Below are 22,154 nucleotides of genomic sequence, written 5' to 3' on the forward strand. Positions count from 1 at the left end.
GAATGTATATCCGAGAACCCAATTTCGTTTGATATGTTACGAATTACAATTTGTATTATGTGTTACAAATTTACCAAACGCATGATATGTTACGAATTTGCAAAACATACTCTATGGTGCAGATTCACAAAACGTATGATATTTTACAAAAAAATGTAGGTGGCTAGCTCGGTTAGGGGTTAGGGTTAAGTTTAGGAGTTAGGTTATAGGGTTAGCTAAGTCGTTGCAAAGTACCGAAAAAGTAGTAAGTAGTTAAAAATGTGTTAACTAGATCAAATGCTAAAGTTGTCCCTGATGTGATTCGAACTCACAACTTTTGGGTTGTTAGGCGTTCATGTTATATGCCCAACCATCCACCCAAAATTCGTTTTTGCCTTAAGTAACCATCCGTCTTCTGTAACCAAACCAAATTTAATAACATATCATACTTATTTGACTGTCCCGGACTAACATTTACTATGTTACGTCTAGTCTATGAGATCAGGCTGTGTAAAAAGCTGTCATATCACAGAGCGGTAGTGAACATGTCCCTGATATGAAATGAACATTCGCAATGTCCCGGCCATCAACTGAACTGATCATAACAAGCCTAACCCTGACAGACACATCTCTCTACTACTGTGCTCTCAGGGATTGTTATAACCAGTATTGTTATACCAAGTGATACATACAATAACCTGTACAAAATGCTTTGTTGCTGTGTGGATCATCATTAAACATCAAACCACAACTTGATATAATAATTGCAGACATTGAGATCAGAGAATTGCTAACACACCTGTACTGTGGTCACACCTGTGCTGTGCTGTGTGCAATCACCAGGTGGTGATATGGAATATGACAAAGTGCAACAATATTAATGTTTGTAGTTACTCCTCACAATTTATACCACTTGGTGATGTAGTATGAAAGTCAACCTGAAGGAGGAAACCTAACAAAGCACACAAACCCCTGAATCAGAGGATGCCATACAGACAGACACCTCACCATTGTCTACTACTGCATGTAATACAGAACAACATGAAGCATCAACAGTAGGACAGAGGTTGTCAAAGCTCTGTGATAGATAGATCAGCATTGTTCTGCTCCTTTTCCACTTCAAACTGACTGACTAGTGATGACAAATTGGCTGATCCTGCATGTTCTGGCTGCATGCTGCTTTGGTATAACATCATGGCGTTCATTTGTCTCTTTCTGTGCATTTGTTCATTTAATTTATATAAATTATCATTATATGTTGTGAAGATATATGTATCTTTCTTTTCAGGGTGCAGAGCAGAAGAGAATGTAAGACAGCCAAAAGAAGACTTAATGGTCGTAGAAGGACACCCAACAACACTCACTTGTCTATTTGATACAACTTCCCAATCACAATATCTCTTCTGGTACAAACAACTAGCAAATGGAAAGCCCATTTTTATGCTGAGGAGGGATCCATTTTCACCTGGGGAATCTGCTTCTGAATTCAAGGACAGATTTGATGCCCATCTGAATGTCACAGCAAAATCAGTCCCCTTGATGATCCAGAGGGTGCAGCTGTCTGACTCTGCTGTGTACTACTGTGCTCTGAGGCCCACTGTGACAGCAGGATATACAGCCCCCTTACAAAAACACTGTGTGTGCAGTACTTTGTGTTGTGTGCAATTTTTTAAGGGAATGTTTTACATAATAGAGGCAGAGGAAAGGAAATTCCTTTTATAGGTGACAGTGAGAAAGCACTGTAGTCATTCAGTCATAACTCTACTTGTGGTCACTCTTTTTACTGTGTTAAATAACACTTACCAGCATGTTACTGGGATCAATTTAAGCATATATACTAGTGGGTGAGATTGAAGCTATTCTTCATATCCAATAACATAGCCAATGTAATTACTGGAAACTTGAGTAATATTACTGTGAAGGATCTTTTGTCAATTTCTAATACCCTGAAAAATTACTTTAATTGTATGATAATTTTCTGATAATAATTCCTATTTTCATAAATGATTTCCAGGTGGCAGTCATGGTAATGACATTACTCCAACAACAGATAAGGTGTTTGGGTTGGAGGGTGATGTCATGAATCTGTCCTGTAACTACTCCTCTGCTAGTACTCTCCAGTGGTATCAACAGTACCCTGGATCATCTCCCATCTTCCTCCTCCTCACTACAGTCTCCTCAAACCCCTCTGTAGTGAACGCTACTCCTCCATACCCACGACTGTCTGTTAAACTGAATAAGGAGAGAACCCTTGTGGCTCTGGAGATCTCCTCTGATGAAGTATTAGACTCTACTCTGTACTACTCTGCCCTGGAGCCCAGAGTAAAAGGAAACCCAGACACACAGTACAAAACTCTAAACTGAAAACACTGACATCCCTTAAGATAAACATTGTCATTATTTGTTTTCCTTCAGTAGACAAGAAATATGCATGCAGGCTGGAAATGTACAGTGAATTATTTTCAATAAACAATTATAAATGTTGTAACAATTGGAAAAGTGACAAACTCATTCGGAATTCTGAATATGTTGCAGATGGATACTGTAGATTCTAGATATAAAGATGAAAACAAAAATACCTGTGAATGAATGAATTGCCTCATATTGAATAGATTAATTATCTTACAGATATGCCCTTCAAGCAATGTTTCCCACTATGACATCACAGTAGACAGGACAGGTCCTTCTGCCAACTCTGTGCCCTAAAATCAAGAAAATAAATGGAGATAAATAACACAGTAATCATATTTCAGTGCAGCCCTGCATTTTGAGGATGTGACAGTGGAATCAAGCAGCAACAAGACGTCTGCTGTTACTTCTGCTCATCTGACAACTCTCTGTATTTTGGGAAGGGGCTTCAAAGGTTTGAGAAGATAAACTTTTTTTTGCATGCACAAATATTGCTGTGCTGTGTGTTATCATTTTAACTTCCAGTTTCAGCTACAATGTCAATCCCCACATTTATTTTGCTTTTAGTAGTTTCATGTAAGTAATCTACTATTATTAGTGTTACAGTGGGGCAAAAAAGTATTTAGTCAGCCACCAATTGTGCAAGTTCTTTTTCTTAAAAAGATGAGAGAGGCCTGTAATTTTCATCATAGGTACACTTCAACTATGACAGACAAAATGAGAAGAAAAAAATCCAGAAAATAACAGTAGAATTTTTATGAATTTATTTGCAAAATTTGGTGGAAAATAAGTATTTGGTCAATAACAAAAGTTTATCTCAATACTTTGTTATATATCCTTTGTTGGCAATGACAGAGGTCAAAAGTTTTCTGTAAGTCTTCACAAGGTTTTCACACACTGTTGCTGGTATTTTGGCCCACTCCTCCATGCAGATCTCCTCTATAGCAGTGATGTTTTGGGGCTGTTGCTTGGGCAATACTGACTTTTAACTCCCTCCAAAGATTTTCTATGGGGTTGAGATCTGGAGACTGGCTAGGCCACTCCAGGACCTTGAAATGCTTCTTACGAAGCCACTCCTTCGTTGCCCAGGCGGTGTGTTTGGGATCATTGTCATGCTGAAAGACCCAGCCACGTTTCATCTTCAATGCCCTTGCTGATGGAAGGAGGTTTTCACTCAAAATCTCATGATACATGGCCCCATTAATTCTTTCCTTTACACGGATCAGTCGTCCTGGTCCCTTTGCAGAAAAACAGCCCCAAAGCATGATGTTTCCACCCCCATGCTTCACAGTAGGTATGGTGTTCTTCGGATGCAACTCAGCATTCTTTGTCCTCCACACATTTTCATCTGTTTCATCTGACCATATGACATTCTCCCAATCTTCTTCTGGATCATCCAAATGCTCTCTAGCAAACTTCAGACAGGCCTGGACATGTACTGGCTTAAGCAGGGGGACACGTCTGGCACTGCAGGATTTGAGTCCCTGGTAGCGTAGTGTGTTACTGATGGTAGGCTTTGTTACTTTAGACCCAGCTCTCTGCAGGTCATTCACTAGGTCCCCCCGTGTGGTTCTGGGATATTTGCTCACCGTTCTTGTGATAATTTTCACCCCACGGAGTGAGATCTTGCGTGGAGCCCCAGATCGAGGAAAATTATCAGTGGTCTTGTATGTCTTCCATTTCCTAATAATTGCTCCCACAGTTGATTTCTTCAAACCAAGCTGCTTACCTATTGCAGATTCAGTCTTCCCAGCCTGGTGCAGGTCTACAATTTTGTTTCTGGTGTCCTTTGACAGCTCTTTGGTCTTGGCCATAGTGGAGTTTGGAGTGTGACTGTTCGAGGTTGTGGACAGGTGTCTTTTATACTGATAACAAGTTCAAACAGGTGCCATTAATACAGGTAACGAGTGGAGGACAGAGGAGCCTCTTAAAGAAGAAGTTACAGTTCTGTGAGAGCCAGAAATCTTGCTTGTTTGTAGGTGACCAAATACTTATTTTCCACCATAATTTGCAAATAAATTCATAAAAAATCCTACAATGTGATTTTATGGATTTATTTTCCTCATTTTGTCTGTCATATTTGAAGTGTACCTATGATGAAAATTACAGGCCTCTCTCATCTTTTTAAGTGGGAGAACTTACACAATTGGTGGCTGACTAAATACTTTTTTGCCCCACTGTATATAGAATTTAAAAAGTGTTGATGTGTTGAAAATAGATCTATAACAGAGTAATAATAGAAGAATAACATATTTTGCATCTCTTGCATGTGACATTAATGGTCAGACCATTGAGCGAATCAGAGAGCAGGTGTATGCTCCAGCAGGTAGCAATATTACACTTTCATGCACCTACTCATCTGCAGTCTCTCTTCAATGGTATGTCCAGGACCCTGGATCAGCTCCTCAGTATATTCTGCTTATCCTGCATGGTGTCAGGTCTCCATCATGGGCTCCAGGTCTGGATCCTCGACTGTCAGTCAAACTGAATGATGAGAATAACCGTTCTGATCTGGACATCTCCTCTGCTAAAGAGGAAGATTCTGCTATGTACTACTGTGTCCTGACGCCCACAGTGAAAGGAAACCTACAAATGCAGTACAACAACCTAACCTGACACATTCTATACATTCATAACTTGACCTACAGGAGATGGTGCATCTCAAGTTTTTTCTTTTTGATAGGAAACCTGGTGGGTGTGATTAAGAACTTATGTAAAGAGGAGGAGCAACATTGTATATGCCTACTTATCATTTCAGAGTCATAGTGTCTTATTTAGAGGGTAGCAGAGTTAAGATCTCCTGTAACAATACAGTAAAATCAGATAGTCTGCTGTGGTACAGACAGTACCCTGGATCAGGTCTCCAATTCCTCGTAACAACAACCAATATCCCTAATGAAGTGAGCAATGATGCACAAGATCTTCAACTGTCTGTTACACTGAACAAGGGTCCATTTACTGAATAGGAGGAGCTAAGATGACAGGTGGAGAGATGATTCTCCTCTCTCTGACTGGAACAGTGGGACGTCTTCAGATCTGCCTCCTGATAACACACTGTTACACCCATCACCATGTTTCTCTACCCAGAGTTTCTCCTCTCTGCACTTGTTGGTGAGTATTAGTCTGACATTACATACTTTTAACTGTCAAGTGTCATTTGAACATAGCACTTCCTAGAAGAAATGTAAATGTCTGATTCTGACTTTTCACTTTTCACACAGAATATGTAATAATTTCCCATGAAGTGATAATTTTTATCTAAACATAACTTCATTACAGGTGGCAGTTATGAAAATGACATAAAACCAACTTCAGAGACAGAACATGGCGTGGAGGGAAGCAGTGTTACACTGTCTTGCCATTACTCTGGATCAGAAGACTATCTTCAATGGTATCGTCAATATCCCAGATTAGCACCGCAATTCCTGCTCTAAACTACAGTCTCCTCAAAGCCCTCTGTATTTAGAGCTGAACCTGAAGACCATCGACTGTCTGTTAATCTGAATAAAGAGAGAACCAGCGTGGATCTGGAGATCTCCTCTGCTGAAGTGACAGACACCCTGCAGCCCAGAGTGACAGGAATCTGAGAAACACTGTATACAAACCTTTCATATGTGATTCATACAACATGCAAGAGATGCAGTATCACAAAAGAGAGGACAAATGAGAGGTGAGGAGAGATTGAGAAGCTTCATTGCAACTGTACTTTGGGGCGGAGGTGGAAAGTAAACTAAGCAGAAATTATCAACTGAAAATGTTGTGCTATTAGTCAGTTTGACTTCCGACCCCAGCCATGTTGTTCATCTGGTCACTTATTATGTTCTCAGTAATAGGTAGGTTATGGCTTTCAAAGCAGTGTCATGTAATAAACAATTTTTATTTCAATAATAAATCGCTCAATGTTCGTCTCTTCACATTTGCAGATGACACCTATGAGCAGACTACTGAGCCAAGCCAACATGACGTGTATGCAGAACCGGGTAATAATGTTCTTCTTTCCTGCAACTACTCCTCAGCAGACAGTCTACTATGGTATAAACAGTCTCCAGGATCAGCTCCCCAATACCTTCTGCTCATCCTGGACTCCACTGGGACTGAACATAGAGCTGATTCTCTTGACTCTCGCTTCTCTGGTAAACTGAACAAAGAGAAGACCCGTGTGGATCTGGAGAACTCCTCTGCTCAAGTGACAGACTCTGCTCTGTACTACTGTTCTCTGAGGCCCACAGTGACGGGAAACTCAGAAACACTGCACAACAACCTAACATCATCTGAGAGTGTATTTCTACTCTGTAGTCCCAACTTTCATTTGACAACAGTTCCATCAAGTGGAGTCAACATGCACCCATTCTATTGTGTCAAGAGGAGGAGCTTAGTGTTACATATAACAAGTAATGAGTGGAACTGAAAACATACATGTATTGTGTAACATGATGTCCTATGAGGGTCATCTGATGAAGATCATCAAAGGTTAGTGATTCATTTTATCTATATTTCTGCTTTTTGTGACTGCTATCTTTGGCTGGAAAAATTGCCGTGTTTTTTTGACTTGGCAATGAGCTAACATAATCATATGTTGTGCTTTCGCTGTAAATCATTTTTTTAAATCGGACACCACAGGTAGATTAACAAGATGTTTATATTTCATTTGCTGTATTGGACTTGTTAATGTCCTGCCTTTTCAGCGGAAAGTTATCGTGGGGTTCAGCTAGCGGGACATCTTTCCCTTTCACCGCGGGACTTAGAGGTACCCTGTCATGGATCCCCCACAAGGGGGAGTTAGAGCACTCATTATGCATTTGGGTCCCAAGGTTTTTATATGACCAATCATATCGAATGGTTCCAATGGCAAATTTTGACGCGAGCCACCCGTGTTCTGGTGACGCTCTTTCACAAAGATGGCTCACAAAACATTACGGCGGAACCAAATGTAAGCTGTTATCACGTCATAAAGAGTCAAGCAAAACATTTACAATTGAGAGGAATACGTTAGAACCTCTTTGTGATCGTGTCCCGCTAGGGTGCCACTATGACAACATCCGGTGAAATTGCAGAGCACAAAATTCAAAATACAAAAATCGTAACATTAAACATTCATGAAAATACAAGTGTTTTACATCGTTTAAATGCGTAACTTCTTGATAATCCAACCGCGTTGTCAAATTTCAAAAAGGCTTTACGGCAAAAGCATACCATGCGATTATCTGAGGACAGCGCATCACATCAAAATACTTTTTCAAACAAGCACAGGTGTCACAAAATCCCAAATAGCGATAAAATAAATCACTTACCTTTGATGATCTTCCTCTGTTTGCAATCGCAAGGGGCCCCGCTACACAATGAATGTTTTTTTTTCTTTCGATAAAGTCCTTATTTTATATCCCAAAAAAGTAAGTTTAATTGGTGCACTTGGTTCAGTAATCCACCCGTTTCCCTCGTTCAAAATGCATACAAAAGAATCCCAAAAGTTACCAATAAACTTCATCCAAACAAGTCAAACAACATTTCTAATCAATCTTCAGGTACTCTAATATCTAAATAAACAATAAAATTGAAGACGGATAATAGTATGTTCAATAGGGAAGATAAATAACGAAGAGCGCGTAACTCAGTCACGCATGCAACAAGACTACGTTTCTGATGAGGGACACCTTGGAAAAACTATTACTTGTTCATTTTTCAAAAAACAAGCCTGAAACCCTTTCTAAACACTGTTGACATCTAGTGGAAGCGATAGGAACTGCAATCTGGGTCCTATCTATTTGTTTTTCACATAGGCTTGCATTGAAATGGCCTGTTACCCCCTCCAAAATTCTCTATGGATTTTCCTCTGGTTTTCGCCTGCCATATCAGTTCTGTTATACTCACATACATTATTTTAACAGTTTTAGAAACATCAGTGTGTGTTTTCTATCCAATGCTCCCAATTATATGCATATCCTAGCTTCTGGGCCTGAGTATCAGGTAGTTTACTTTGGGCACGTCATTCATCCGAACTACCGAACACAGCCCCCGAGCCTTTTAAGAACCACATAGCATATCATTACAGCAGTATGTACCGGTTTGTTAGTTAGGTACCTAACGTTAGTAGTTATGCATCAAACTCGCCAGCATTTTAACTATAGCCTATGTAACTAACCAATGTCTATTGACTTGATTATTCTCGTCATTCTTAGCTTAGCTAAATGGTATTGTTGTTGTGCTTTCTCAATGGACATTCAGGTGCTTTTGTAAATTCGCTATGGCTATTTTTAGGCTGGACAATAGAATGAATCAAAATTCACTCAAGGCTGAACACTCAAGGCTGAAAAACAGCTTAAGACTTTGGCTAAACTGGAACAATAGCGCGAGCCCATAGCAAATTAATGGAATCAAATGTTTGCAGAGCCTGTTTGACTGGAGTGATGCTTAGAATTCCATTAAAATGTATCACTTTTTATTTTACCACTACAATCTGTTCGTCAGACGAAACTGGAAAAAAAAATGTATCCGCACTTCGATGGTGTCAACTGTGCTTATGTCACCGTACTGAAAAAGTAGGGAAAAAATATAAACTTCTGACTATTTCTGGTCTAGCGATCGATGACAAACGAGCTCACTGCCCAGACTTACAAAATTACAAAGAGGAGATTATCCTGATTAAAATGGTGCCTATGTAACAGTTTTGCTTCCATCCCTCTCTTCGCCCCTACCTGGGCTAGATCTAGGGACCCTCTGCTCCACAAAATCCACGGCCCTTGCAGAGCAAGGGAACAACTACTTCAAGGTCTCCTAGCGAGTGACATCACTGATTGAAATGCTATTAGCGCACACTAGCTATCCATTTTACACTGGTTACACCCGAATTGAAAAAAACAAAATATACACAGTGAGCTATTTGGCGAAATAGACCCGCATGCCTCTCCATAGGAAAACATTGGGGGGTGCTCAGCGTCCCAAGGGCAAAAAATATTTTTGGGCTAGCATTTCATGACAACTGAGCTAATTAGAAAGAGCAGATTCTCATGAAAAAAATTCACATTGCGAGATATTTGGTGAAATAGACATACATGCCGACATTTCCCCCATAGGAAACAATGGGAAGAATACAGAGTTCCAATATTATTTGTGTTGTTTACATTTTAACTATGAAACAACGTGAGCAGGTGTCATTGCCAACAATAGCGAAGCAGGCATTGTGACATTGAGCAATAAGTTGGTATTAGAACGTTTGGAAGGCAAGTTGGTGCCACGGTGCTCAATAAAATTAATAGGAGCTGGCAGAGTGAAAAATGCACTAAAATAAGGCTGTTTTTTCGCGATTACTTCAAAATGACGGCAAGCAGCTGGGAAATGTGGTCATATTATGAAACTGGGCTCCACAGCGGATGCAATTAACTAGTTTTTATCAGAAAAGAACAAATGTCATTTGTCCAGCATACTATCTACGCGGATTTCAGAACGCTCTTGTCTGAGTGTACCAGAGGGCAGAATAATTACTTTATGAGCGCTCCACACCCATTTAATATGGCCGGTTTCGGTAAAAGTCGGGAAAAAAGCGCAATTAAATTGTTTCCAGCAGCACATTTATAGTCACCAACACTATGTTTAACACGAAAACTGCCTTACCAGCTCTGCTAGGGCGAGTAAAATGGTCAGAGTGGTCTCATTTGTGTCTGGAAGTAGCTAGCCAATGTTAGCTTGACTGCCGTTGTAAGGCCAGAATGCTCAAATCAACCCTACTCCTCTGCCCGAACGTCCAGTGTGTGCTCCGAGAGTGAATTTACAAACTGACAATCTGACAATGCTCTGAATGTATGAGATTCACACTGTACTGCACCTTATTTTCTTTTCCATCCCAGTTTCATTTTTCATGGAGTGGAAACACCATAATATTAATGAAATTACTTAAGCAAGTACCAGTCAAAAGTTTTGACACAACTACTCATTTCGTTAATAAAATGAAGATACAAAGATACTCTTTCAAAATGCAGATGCTGATTTAGTTATTTAAGGATCCATAACGATTTACTATGGGAATAAATGTTACTGATTTACGGAAAAATTGGAACAAAGTTGTCTAATGAAGGCAAACTATTTAGAATCCTCCAGTCCTGTGGCCTACTCCCGACAACCACGTTGTACAGCACCATGTTTTCCATTCCATCCTAATGGAAACCCTTAGGGTTTTGTTTTTCATTTTACTCTGAATGGAAACACCATAATATTATTCAAATGAATTAAGCCAATACGGCAATACGGAATGCCAATAATACTGTCAAACGCTTCTCAAATATGCCCTCTGGTGGTAAAACTAGCAATAACTTGCAGTAACAGAAGAAATGGCTGATAATTAAATGACGTGCAACAGAATCCTCACGCAAGGTGTGCCACAGTATGATGCAACTTTTAAAGGAGGAACCACTGTAATTGAGCCTGCATTGTTGATAGAAATTAAGATTGACACCCAATTGATTATGTTTCTATATTTTCTTTACAGAATTAATTGCTGGGGAGCACATTAGTGCTGTAAAACATGAAGTCATCAGTACAGAGGGAAAACCTGTGATTCTGAGCTGCTCATATGATGCAAGCAGGAATTATCCTCTGCTTTACTGGTACAGGCATTATGATTACCAGAATCCTCACTTTCTACTGTATAAAGGTGCCAGATCAAGCATGAGGGAACATATCCCTGATATACATCCAAAACGTCTCAGACTACAACTGAACTGATCATAACACATCTAACCCTGGCAGACACAGCTCTCTACTACTGTGCTCTCAGAGACTATTATTATGAAAATTGTTATACCCAGTGATAGAATGTGGCTAAGACGCTGTACAAAAACCTGCAGACCAAAATGCATTGATGAACCGAGGATCAAATTCGAACATCAAACCATAATTTGATATCATAATGGCAGAGAACTGTGGTCAAACCTGTGCTGTATGAAATCACCAGGTGGCCTAGTGTTTCTCTGTCTTCATATTCAGTGCACTGTGAGAAATGTATATTCTTCACTTTTCAATCAGTAGTCTTCAATTAATGTTTTTTAAGTGTTCACCATGACAGCCTTGAGTTGGGGAGGAGTGAGCACTTTGGGGCAGAGGTCAGGTCAGATGAAGTGAGGAAGAACAGATATCACTAAGGTTCTGTCTAGCAACAGAGATGTTTTGGCTGTTCAGATGTGTAGGAGGAGACTCAGCATAGGAGATAGAGTTAAATATCAATGCTTGTCTGAAATCTTGTCATCTAATCAGCTGTATTGACCCTCTGGGAAGAAAAAAACTTGGTTTGAGCTTTCATAGTGTCTGTTGAGTTCTTACTCTGACAATTAGAAGCTAACAGTTGGCGTTGTTGGCAGGATTCACCACAATTTATAGTCAAAACAGAGAGTCCAGATCAGTTGAGCTGGCAACAAACAAGGTAGGCACAGTTTCTACACCTGTTACAACTCATTTTGACATCGTAGAGAGATGAGAATCGTTGGCTGAACATTTATAGGATACGGACCTTTCAATAGGCCCATTGTGTAACGACCAGTCATAAAAAATATGGTGTAGGTTGGGTTCCTTTAAGTCATCCGTGTTCTCCAGTAATACATTTGCAGACGTTATGGTTGTAACACAAGATATTAAGTGTTGTGACCAATCAGTAGGCACAAATACCATAACCATTCTCCAGGGAAGTGGGTAGCCCTACCTTTGAAAATAGTTACTAGAAGGTATGTATTAGAGAATGGAGTGAAGATATCTAAACATCCTGGACACCGTTGGGAGAGGTTTGGGAATAATAATAATGATTGAAATAGCGACAGACAATCCTCTCTGTGAAGCGGAGCTAGTGGATTTTAATAAAGCCATGGAGGCGCTGAAAGAAACACACAAGCATTCTTCCAAACCGGCTCGAATATGGGAAATGAGTAGATGTACTCAGCCACCAAAAGACTATGTACGGGAGAACATAGATAGAATTTGCACTTCGGCTTTGATGGCAGGTTCGAATCCTGTGATCAAAACGGCAAATGTAGGGGTTGCTGATGAAATAGAGCAAGTTGCTTTAACTTCTTGATGCTACCAATCCCTGTAGCGGGATAATTTCCGTCTGCAACTGCTGAATAGCATAGCGCAACAGTCAAATAATATTACTAAAAAATTACTAGAAAATATATATATATTTTGAAGCACAGCTTAGCCTTTTGTTAATCACCCTTTACAACAAAAGCAATCCAAGCGTTTGTGTAAGTTTATCGATAGCCTAGCATAGCATTATGTACACTTAGCATGAGGAAGCTTGGCCAAGAAAAGAAAAGCAATCAAATTAACCGTTTACCTTTGATGATCTTCGGATGTTTTCACTCACGAGACTCCCAGTTACACAGCAAATGTTCCCTTTGTTCCATAAAGATTATTTTTATACCCAAAATACCGATGTTTGTTTGTCGCGTTTGTTCAGAAATCCACAGGAAAGAGATGTCACGACAACGCAGACGGAAATTCCAAATAGTCTTCATAATGTCCACAGAAACATGTCAAACATTTTTATAATCATTCCTCAGGCAGTTTTCAAAATATATATATTCGATAATATATCAACCGAGTGTGTAGCTTTTTCCATAACAGCGGGAGGAACAATGGCCGGTTTACTCAATTGCGCACCAACTCACGATCCTTCACGCTCATTTTTCTAAATAAAAGCCTGAAACTATGTCTAATGACTGTTGACACCTTAGGGAAGCCACAGAAAAAGGAATTGGGTTGATATCCCTTTAACATTTAACCATGATGTGCTGTTTCACCATAAAATACATTTATCAGTAATGATGATGTGTAATTATTTCCTCACAAGCTTGGAAATACAACACGCATGTCACGGTCGTCCTTCTCTTCATCTGAAGACGAGAGGCGAAAAGGATCAGAGGACCAATATGCGGCGTGGTAAGTGTCCATGGTAAATCTTTAATAAAGAAAATACTGAACACTGAAAACTATACAAAACCAGTAAACAAAATAACAACCGTGAAGCTAATGCGAGCTGCGCTGAAACAAGCCATCAACATAGACAATCACCCACAAACAAACAGTGCAACCCAGGCTACCTAAGTATGATTCTCAATCAGAGACAACTAATGACACCTGCCTCTGATTGAGAACCATACGAGGCCGAAACAAAGAAATGCCCCAAAACATAGAAAAACAAACATAGACTGCCCACCCAACTCACGCCCTGACCATACTAAATAAATACAAAACAAAGGAAATAAAGGTCAGAACGTGACAGCTTTTTCCATAACAGCGGGAGGAACAATGGCCGGTTTACTCAATTGCGCACCAACTCACGATCCTTCACGCTCATTTTTCTAAATAAAAGCCTGAAACTATGTCTAATGACTGTTGACACCTTAGGGAAGCCACAGAAAAAGGAATTGGGTTGATATCCCTTTAACATTTAACCATGCTGTGCTGTTTCACTATAAAATACATTTATCAGTAATGATGATGTGTAATTATTTCCTCACAAGCTTGGAAATACAACACGCATGTCACGGTCGTCCTTCTCTTCATCTGAAGAGGAGAGGCGAAAAGGATCAGAGGACCAATATGCGGCGTGGTAAGTGTCCATGGTAAATCTTTAATAAAGAAAATACTGAACACTGAAAACTATACAAAACCAGTAAACAAAATAACAACCGTGAAGCTAATGCGAGCTGCGCTGAAACAAGCCATCAACATAGACAATCACCCACAAACAAACAGTGCAACCCAGGCTACCTAAGTATGATTCTCAATCAGAGACAACTAATGACACCTGCCTCTGATTGAGAACCATAAGAGGCCGAAACAAAGAAATGCCCCAAAACATAGAAAAACAAACAGACTGCCCACCCAACTCACGCCCTGACCATACTAAATAAATACAAAACAAAGGAAATAAAGGTCAGAACGTGACAGTACCCCCCCCCCCCCCCCCCCCCCCCCCAAAGGTGCGGACTCCGGCTGCAAAACCTTGACCTATAGGGGAGGGTCTGGGTGGGCATCTGCCCGCGGTGGCGGCTCTGGCGTGGGACGCGGACCCCACTTCACCATTGTCTTAGTCCGCCTTATTGTCCGCCTCCGTGGCTTTCTCACCATGACCACCCCTCTCAATGACCCCACTGGACAGAGGGGCTGCTCGGGACAGAGGTGGGGCAGCTGCTCGGGACAGAGGGGCAGCTGCTCGGGACAGAGGGGCAGCTGCTCGGGACAGAGGGGCAGCTCTGGGCAGAGGGGCTCCGGCAGCGGCGCCGGACAGGCGGGAGGCTCCGGCGCCGGACAGGCGGGAGGCTCCGGCAGCGGCGCCGGACAGTCGGGAGGCTCCGGCAGCGGCGCCGGACAGACAGGACCACCTGCAGGGAGGAGACAGAGACAGCCTGGTGCGCGGGGCTGCCACAGGAACCACCAGGCTGGGGAGACCATCAGGAGGCTTGGGGTTAGGAGGAGGCACCTGAAGGACCGGGCTGTGGGGGAGCACTGGAGCTCTGGTGCGCAACCTTGGCACCACTTCCCCAGGCTGGATAACCACTCTAGCCCGGACCCTCCAGAGTGCAGGCACAGGTTGAACCGGGCTGTGGGTAAGCACGGGAGATCTAGTGCTTACTACACGCACCTCTCCCTTAGGCTCCATTCCCACATTCGCCCGGCACGAGCGGAGCGCAGGCAGAGGACGCACTGCACCCTCCCAGCGCCCTGGAGACACAGCACGCAGAGACGGCGCAGGATACCCTGGACCAAAACTGCGTACCGGCGACCAGACCCACTGAGCAGGCACCATACGCCCTGGCTCGATGCCCGCACTCGCATGACTGGGGCTGTCCTATAGCGCTTAACCGCATAACACGGTGCCTGCCCAGTATCACGCTGCTTATAATAAGCACGAGGAGTGAGCGCAGGTCTGCTACCTGGCTTAGCTCCACCCCTCGTGTGCTCCCCCCCAAAAAATGTTTTGGGGCTGTCTCTCGTACCTGTCACACTGCCGTGCTGCCTCCTCATATCGCCGCCGCTAAGCTTTCGCTGCCTCCAGCTCTGCTTTGGGGCGGCGATATTCCCCAGCCTGTGCTCTTCATCTGAAGAGGAGAGGCGAAAAGGATCAGAGGACCAATATGCGGTGTGGTAAGTGTCCATGGTAAATCTTTAATAAAGAAAATACTGAACACTGAAAACTATACAAAACCAGTAAACAAAATAACAACCGTGAAGCTAATGCGAGCTGCGCTGAAACAAGCCATCAACATAGACAATCACCCACAAACCAACAGTGCAACCCAGGCTACCTAAGTATGATTCTCAATCAGAGACAACTAATGACACCTGCCTCTGATTGAGAACCATACTAGGCCGAAACAAAGAAATGCCCCAAAACATAGAAAAACAAACATAGACTGCCCACCCAACTCACGCCCTAACCATACTAAATAAATACAAAACAAAGGAAATAAAGGTCAGAACGTGACAACGCAAGCTTTGACCAGGCAAAGATAATTAATTTAATGTCAGTTTTCTGCAGGTGGTAGTTGTGCGGATTAAATTTTCAGTCTTGAGGAGGATGTGATACATGATGTGATACATGTGATACTTGATGGCAGTGTCAAGCTTTCCTGCAACTACACATGATCTGGAGGAGGCAGTGTCTTATGGTATCACCAATATCACACATCTGCTCTCCAATTCCTCTTCCTCCTCTCAGTGTATTCAACATCTGCTGAGACAATAGTTACAGCAGACCCACCATATCCTCGACTGTCAGTTAACGTTGACAAAGTGGCCGGACGTGTGGATCTGATCTTCTCCCCTGCTGAAGTGACAGACTCTGCTCTGTACTACTGTGCACCGAGGCCCACAGAGACAGGAAACACAGGCACACTGTACAACAACTGTATAAAAGCAGGGGATAACAATCCTTACTGTGAACGGTTTCAACTCTGGATTACAATACCTTAAAGCTTAAAAAAGTCCACATTTTCAATCTTTTTATCACTCCAATCAATTCCATTTAAATCAACAAGATATACATTATAACTCTTTATCTTCTGTAGAGCGTCTCATCTCAGCTCTAGACAAACCTCTATTTCTCTGAGCAGGTGGCTCCTCCTCCTGACAGTGGAGGTAGTTGCAGGGCTGACAGGCCGCAGCCACACATTACATATCACATATCACATCCTGAATATCACAGTACACTGCATATCACATATCACTGCACGTCACTTACACAGTGGTTCCTCCTTTAAAATTGGTCATACTGCGGCATACCTTGCCTGCTGCTGTGGCGTGTCATTTAATTCTCAGCTATTTTTTCTGTTACTGCAAGTTATTGCTTGTTTGACCACGAGAGGGAATCTTTGAGCAGAATTTGATAGTATTCTGTCCATATTGGCATTACCAAAGAATTTAAAACATTTTTTTAATAACATAGTATATGAGATTGATTTTAAGAAATTTGTCTTAATTAATTTGATTCATATTATGTTGTTTCTATCCAGAGAAATTTAAAACGAAACCCTCAGGGTTTCCATTAGGATGGAATGGGAAATATGGCGATGTACAACATGACGGTCGGAAGTAGGATACAGGATTGGAGGATTCTAAATTGATTGCCTTTATTAGACAACTTTGTTCCAATATTTCTGTAAATCAGTGATATTTATTCCCATAGTAATTCGTTATGATCCATAACTAAATCAACACCTGAATTCTGAAAGAGTATTTTTATCATTATTTTATTAACAAAATGTGTTTATTTGTTTATTAGGCTACTGTGCAGTCTACAATACATACTGTAGTAAACATGGGAAAGTGCCTAATTCCTTACATAAGGGAGAGCAGGTCATGTCTGTACTACAGAATGCAGGGCATGTGGGAGACCGGGGTTCAAGTATAATGGTCCGGGCGCACTTTGCTGTGCCTGGTGAGCAGTTGGTCAAGTTCTGTTGTCAGGATAGGAATGGTAATGTCAGGGTGAACCGAAAACCTGACAAACCCACAGCTCACAGGTGTGCCTGGCATGGATTGTGACTACATCTCGTTCCTCACCCTTTTCAACGCGTGAGTGAGTCATTGACTCACTGATGAATAAAGATGATGAGCAATCGGCAAAGGCAATCTGTAATCTGCGGGCATCACGGCTTGGTAAGAAAGGTTTTATATACATACGTACACTGCTCAAAAAAATAAAGGGAACACTTGAACAACACAATGTAACTCCAAGTCAATCACACTTTTGTGAAATCACTGTCCACTTAGGAAGCAACACTGATTGACAATACATTTCACATGCTGTTGTGCAAATGGAATAGACGGAATAGGTGGAAATTATAGGCAATTAGCAAGACACTCCCAATAAAGGAGTGGTTCTGCAGGTGGTAACCACAGACCACTTCTCAGTTCCTATGCTTCCTGGCTGATGTTTTGGTCACTTTTGAATGCTGGCGATGCTTTCACTCTAGTGGTAGCATGAGACGGCATCTACAACCCACAAGTGGCTCAGGTAGTGCAGCTCATCCAGGATGGTACATCAATGCGAGCTGTGGCAAGAAGGTTTGCTGTGTCTGTCAGCTACCAGGAGACAGGCCAGTACATCAGGAGACGTGGAGGAGGCCGTAGGAGGGCAACAACCCAGCAGCAGGACCACTACCTCTGCCTTTGTGCAAGGAGGAGCAGGAGGAGCACTGCCAGAGCCATGCAAAATTACCTCCAGCAGGCCACAAATGTGCATGTGTCTGTTCAAACGGTCAGAAACAGACTCCATGAGGGTAGTATGAGGGCCCGATGTCCACAGGTGGGGGTTGTGCTTACAGCCCAACACTGTGCAGGACGTTTGGCATTTGCCAGAGAACACCAAGATTGGCAAATTCACCACTGGCGCCCTGTGCTCTTCACAGATGAAAGCAGGTTCACACTGAGCACATGTGACAGACGTGACAGTCTGGAGACGCTGTGGAGAACGTTCTGCTGCCTGCAACATCCTCCAGCATGACTGGTTTGGAGGTGGGTCAGTCATGGTGTGGGGTGGCATTTCTTTGGGGGGCCGCACAGCCCTCCATGTGCTCGCCAGGGGTAGCCTGACTGCCATTAGGTACCGAGATGAGATCCTCAGACCCCTTGTGAGACCATATGCTGGTGCGGTTGGCCCTGGGTTCCTCCTAATGCAAGACAATGCTAGACCTCATGTGGCTGGAGTGTGTCAGCAGTTCCTGCAAGAGGAAGGCATTGACGCTATGGACTGGCCCGCCCGTTCCCCAGACCTGAATCCAATTGAGCACATCTGGGACATCATGTCTCACTCCATCTCGCTCCATGTCTGTTGCACGACAGACTGTCCAGGAATTGGCGGATGCTTTAGTCCAGGTCTGTGAGGGGATCCCTCAGGAGACCATCCGCCACCTCATCAGGAGCATGCCCAGGCGTTGTAGGGAGGTCATACAGGCACGTGGAGGCCACACACACTACTGAGCCTCATTTTGACTTGTTTTAAGGACATTACATCAAAGTTGGATCAGCCCGTAGTGTGGTTTTCCACTTTAATTTTGAGTGTGACTCCAAATCCAGACCTCCATGGGTTGATAAATTTGATTTCCATTGATAATTTTTGTGTGATTTTGTTGTCAGCACATTCAACTATGTAAAGAAAACAGTATTCAATAAGAATATTTCATTCATTCAGATCTAGGATGTGTTATTTTAGTGTTCCCATTATTTTTTGAGCAGTGTATATATATATATACATCAAATGTCATGCTTTAAGAGTAACAATTTATTTATTTATTTACTTTTCATGGTAACTCATGAAGTTTGACACAGTCAATGATCATTTTGGTAAAACACACATTTTCAAGTGCTTTTCAAATATATATATGGGATTTTCACCCACCAGATATTATTTCCAAGCTCATTAGCATAACACAACGTTAACTATTCATGAAAATGGCTAATGAAATGAAATTAATCTATTTGCTCTCAAGCTTAGCCTTTTGTTAACAACACTGTCATCTCAGATTTTCAAAATATGCTTTTGAACCATAGCTAAACAAGCATTTGTGTAAGAGGGTTGATAGCCTAGCAAGTCATTAAAACGCAAACTTTTTTCCAAATTAACTCCTTAATATCGACAGAAACATGGCAAACGATGTTTAGAATCAATCCTCAAGGTGTTTTTCACATATCTATCGACGATAAAATCCATCGTGGCAGTTTACTTTCAATTCTGAAGGAATGGAACGCGCATGGACTTACTGATTACGCACACAGGACACCGGGCGGGACACCAGGTAAATGTAGTCTCTTATGGTCAATCTTCCAATGATATGCCTACAAACACGTCACAATGCTGCAGACACCTCGGGGAATATACAGAAAGCGCAGGCTCATTCCTGGCGCATTCACAGCCATATAAGAAGACATTGGAACACAGCGCCTTCAGAATCCGGGGCGTTTCCTGTATGAAACATCATCTTGGTTTCACCTGTTGCATTAGTTCTGGGGCACGCACAGATAATATCTTTGCAGTTTTGGAGACGTCAGAGTTGTGTCTTTCCAAGGCTGTCAATTCCATGCATAGTCGAGCATCTTTTCGTGACAAAATATTGCGCTTAAAACGGGCACGTCTTTTTATCCAATAATGACACAGCTCCCCTATAGGTTCAAGAGGTTAACTTTCTCTATGCCACAAAATCTAAAGGTACAAATGTCATGTTTTAGGTCATTAAAATGCACTGTGACTGGATTATCCCTGTCGTTTCTCCAATGGAACTTTTATGTTCACTGATTCTCTGTTTGAGAGAAGGAGAGGTTTTATCTACATAGCACAGCCCACATGGACATTTAATAATGTAGATAACATGGGTGGTGGAGCACGTAATACGTTCATTTATTTGGAACTGTTTTCCTGAATGTGGATGGCAGAAATATTCAAACACATTAGGAAGCTACATTTTGGATGAGGGCATAAAATAGCCTGGCTGATTTTCTATTGCGGCTCGCAGTTGGCATGGACCAATTTATTGCGTCAATTGCGACCTCTCCTATATACAATAAGTGGTGGATTCCTAAATTCAGCAGGCAAAGCTGGGTCAGATCACAAAACATGCCAGTGTTTCTTGATGTAGTTGTGAACATTACTGAGTGTTCTTTAGCTTTAGCGGGTCTTTTTTGTAGCGGTTCATCTTGTGTTTTCCTCAAAGCAAAATTAAGAGCTTCATCCGCACATTGTGGAAAATAGACTCCAATTAGAAACCTATTGCGCATAACCGCTGCTTTTTTTCCAGACAGTACTCTGGAGCTGGTCTCCAATTCCTTTATATATTAACATCAAACAATAATCCATATAAGGTAAGAGGTGATCCACAAGACTTGTCTGTTAATCTGAATGAAGAGAGAACCTGTGTGGATCTGGAGATCTCCTCTACTGAAGTGACAGACTCTGCTCTGTACTACATTCCCTCCACCACCCAGGTGAGGGAATGAGAGATGCAGTATCACTGAAAAGAGGACAAATGAGAGGAGAGGGGAGGGAAGGAGAGGCCAGGAGAGGTGAGGAGAGGAGAGATTGAGAATCTTTATAGCAACTGTACTTTGGGGTGGAGTTTGTAGGTGAACTAAACAGAAATGATCAACTGAAAACCTTGCAGATGAAGTTAGTTTGGAGTATTCAGCTTCTGTTGTACTATTAGTCAGTTTGACTTCCAACCCCAGCCATGTTGTTGTTCATCTGTTCAATTATTATGTTCTCAGTAATAGGTAAGTTATGGCTTTCAAAGTAGTGTCATGTTTTCTGCTTAGAAAAATTACAACAATAAATGTTTATTTCAATAAAAAAATTACTCAGTCTTAATTTCTTCCCATTTACAGGTGGCAGTTATGAACAGACTATAGAGCCAAACCAACATGAAGTGTATGCAGAAATCGGTAGTAATATTCTTCTTTCCTGCAACTACTCCTCAGCAGACAGTCTACTATGGTATAAACAGTCTCCAGGATCAGCTCCCCAATACCTTCTGCTCATCCAGCACTACACTGGGACTGAACATAGAGCTGATTCTCTTGACTCTCGCTTCTCTGGTAAACTGAACAAAGAGAAGACGCGTGTGGATCTGAAGATCTCCTCTGCTGAAGTGACAGACTCTGCTCTGTACTACTGTGCTCTGAGGCCCACAGTGACAGGAAACCCAGAAACACTGTACAAAAACCTAACATCGCCTGAGAGAGCATTTCTGCTCTGGAGTTAAAGGTTTTATTTGACAATAGTGACATCAAGTGGAGTTAAGACATGCATTGTTTCAAGAGGAGGAGCTTAGTGTTACACATAACATGTAATGAGTGAAACTTATATTTTATTTAACTAGGTAAGTCAGTTAAGAACAAATTCTTATTTTCAATGACAGCCTAGGATCAGTGGGTTAACTGCCTGTTCAGGGGCAGAACGACAGATTTGTACCTTGTCAGGTCAGGGATGCAACCTTCTGATTACTAGTCCAAAGCTCTAACCATTAGGCTACCCTGCCGCAACCAGAGTGTGAATGTTCCAAGAGAAGATCATTAGAGAAGTCTCTCTCTAACGCCCAGTGACTATGATGCTGCTCTATTCAGTCTTGTTTTTGTGTACTTATAGGTAAGAATTCATTCTCCAGTAACTGAATATGTACTAACAGAATGTTCAATATCAATATCAATATCATACACTTTGAAACACCAAATGTGGATATGCTGTACACTGTCCACATTGACTCAGTAATACATGTTGTTATTTTTTAAAG

At 41.8% G+C, this 22,154-nt stretch overlaps 1 protein-coding gene across 1 annotated transcript; it reads left to right on the forward strand.

The window, feature by feature from the left end:
- The first annotated feature begins 2,019 nt into the window (after positions 1-2,019).
- Positions 2,020-21,626, forward strand: LOC149982067 (uncharacterized). Its single transcript, XM_090183059.1, has 3 exons — positions 2,020-2,301; positions 6,431-6,665; positions 21,250-21,626. The coding sequence occupies exons 1-3, from the start codon at positions 2,059-2,061 to the stop codon at positions 21,624-21,626; spliced, it is 855 nt and encodes a 284-aa protein (XP_090039185.1). The 5' UTR covers positions 2,020-2,058.
- Positions 21,627-22,154: the final 528 nt, after the last annotated feature.

This window comes from Oncorhynchus mykiss, chromosome 8, assembly GCF_057628025.1.
Source record: "Oncorhynchus mykiss isolate SJ-2025 chromosome 8, ASM5762802v1, whole genome shotgun sequence".
Classification (NCBI taxonomy): domain Eukaryota; kingdom Metazoa; phylum Chordata; class Actinopteri; order Salmoniformes; family Salmonidae; genus Oncorhynchus; species Oncorhynchus mykiss.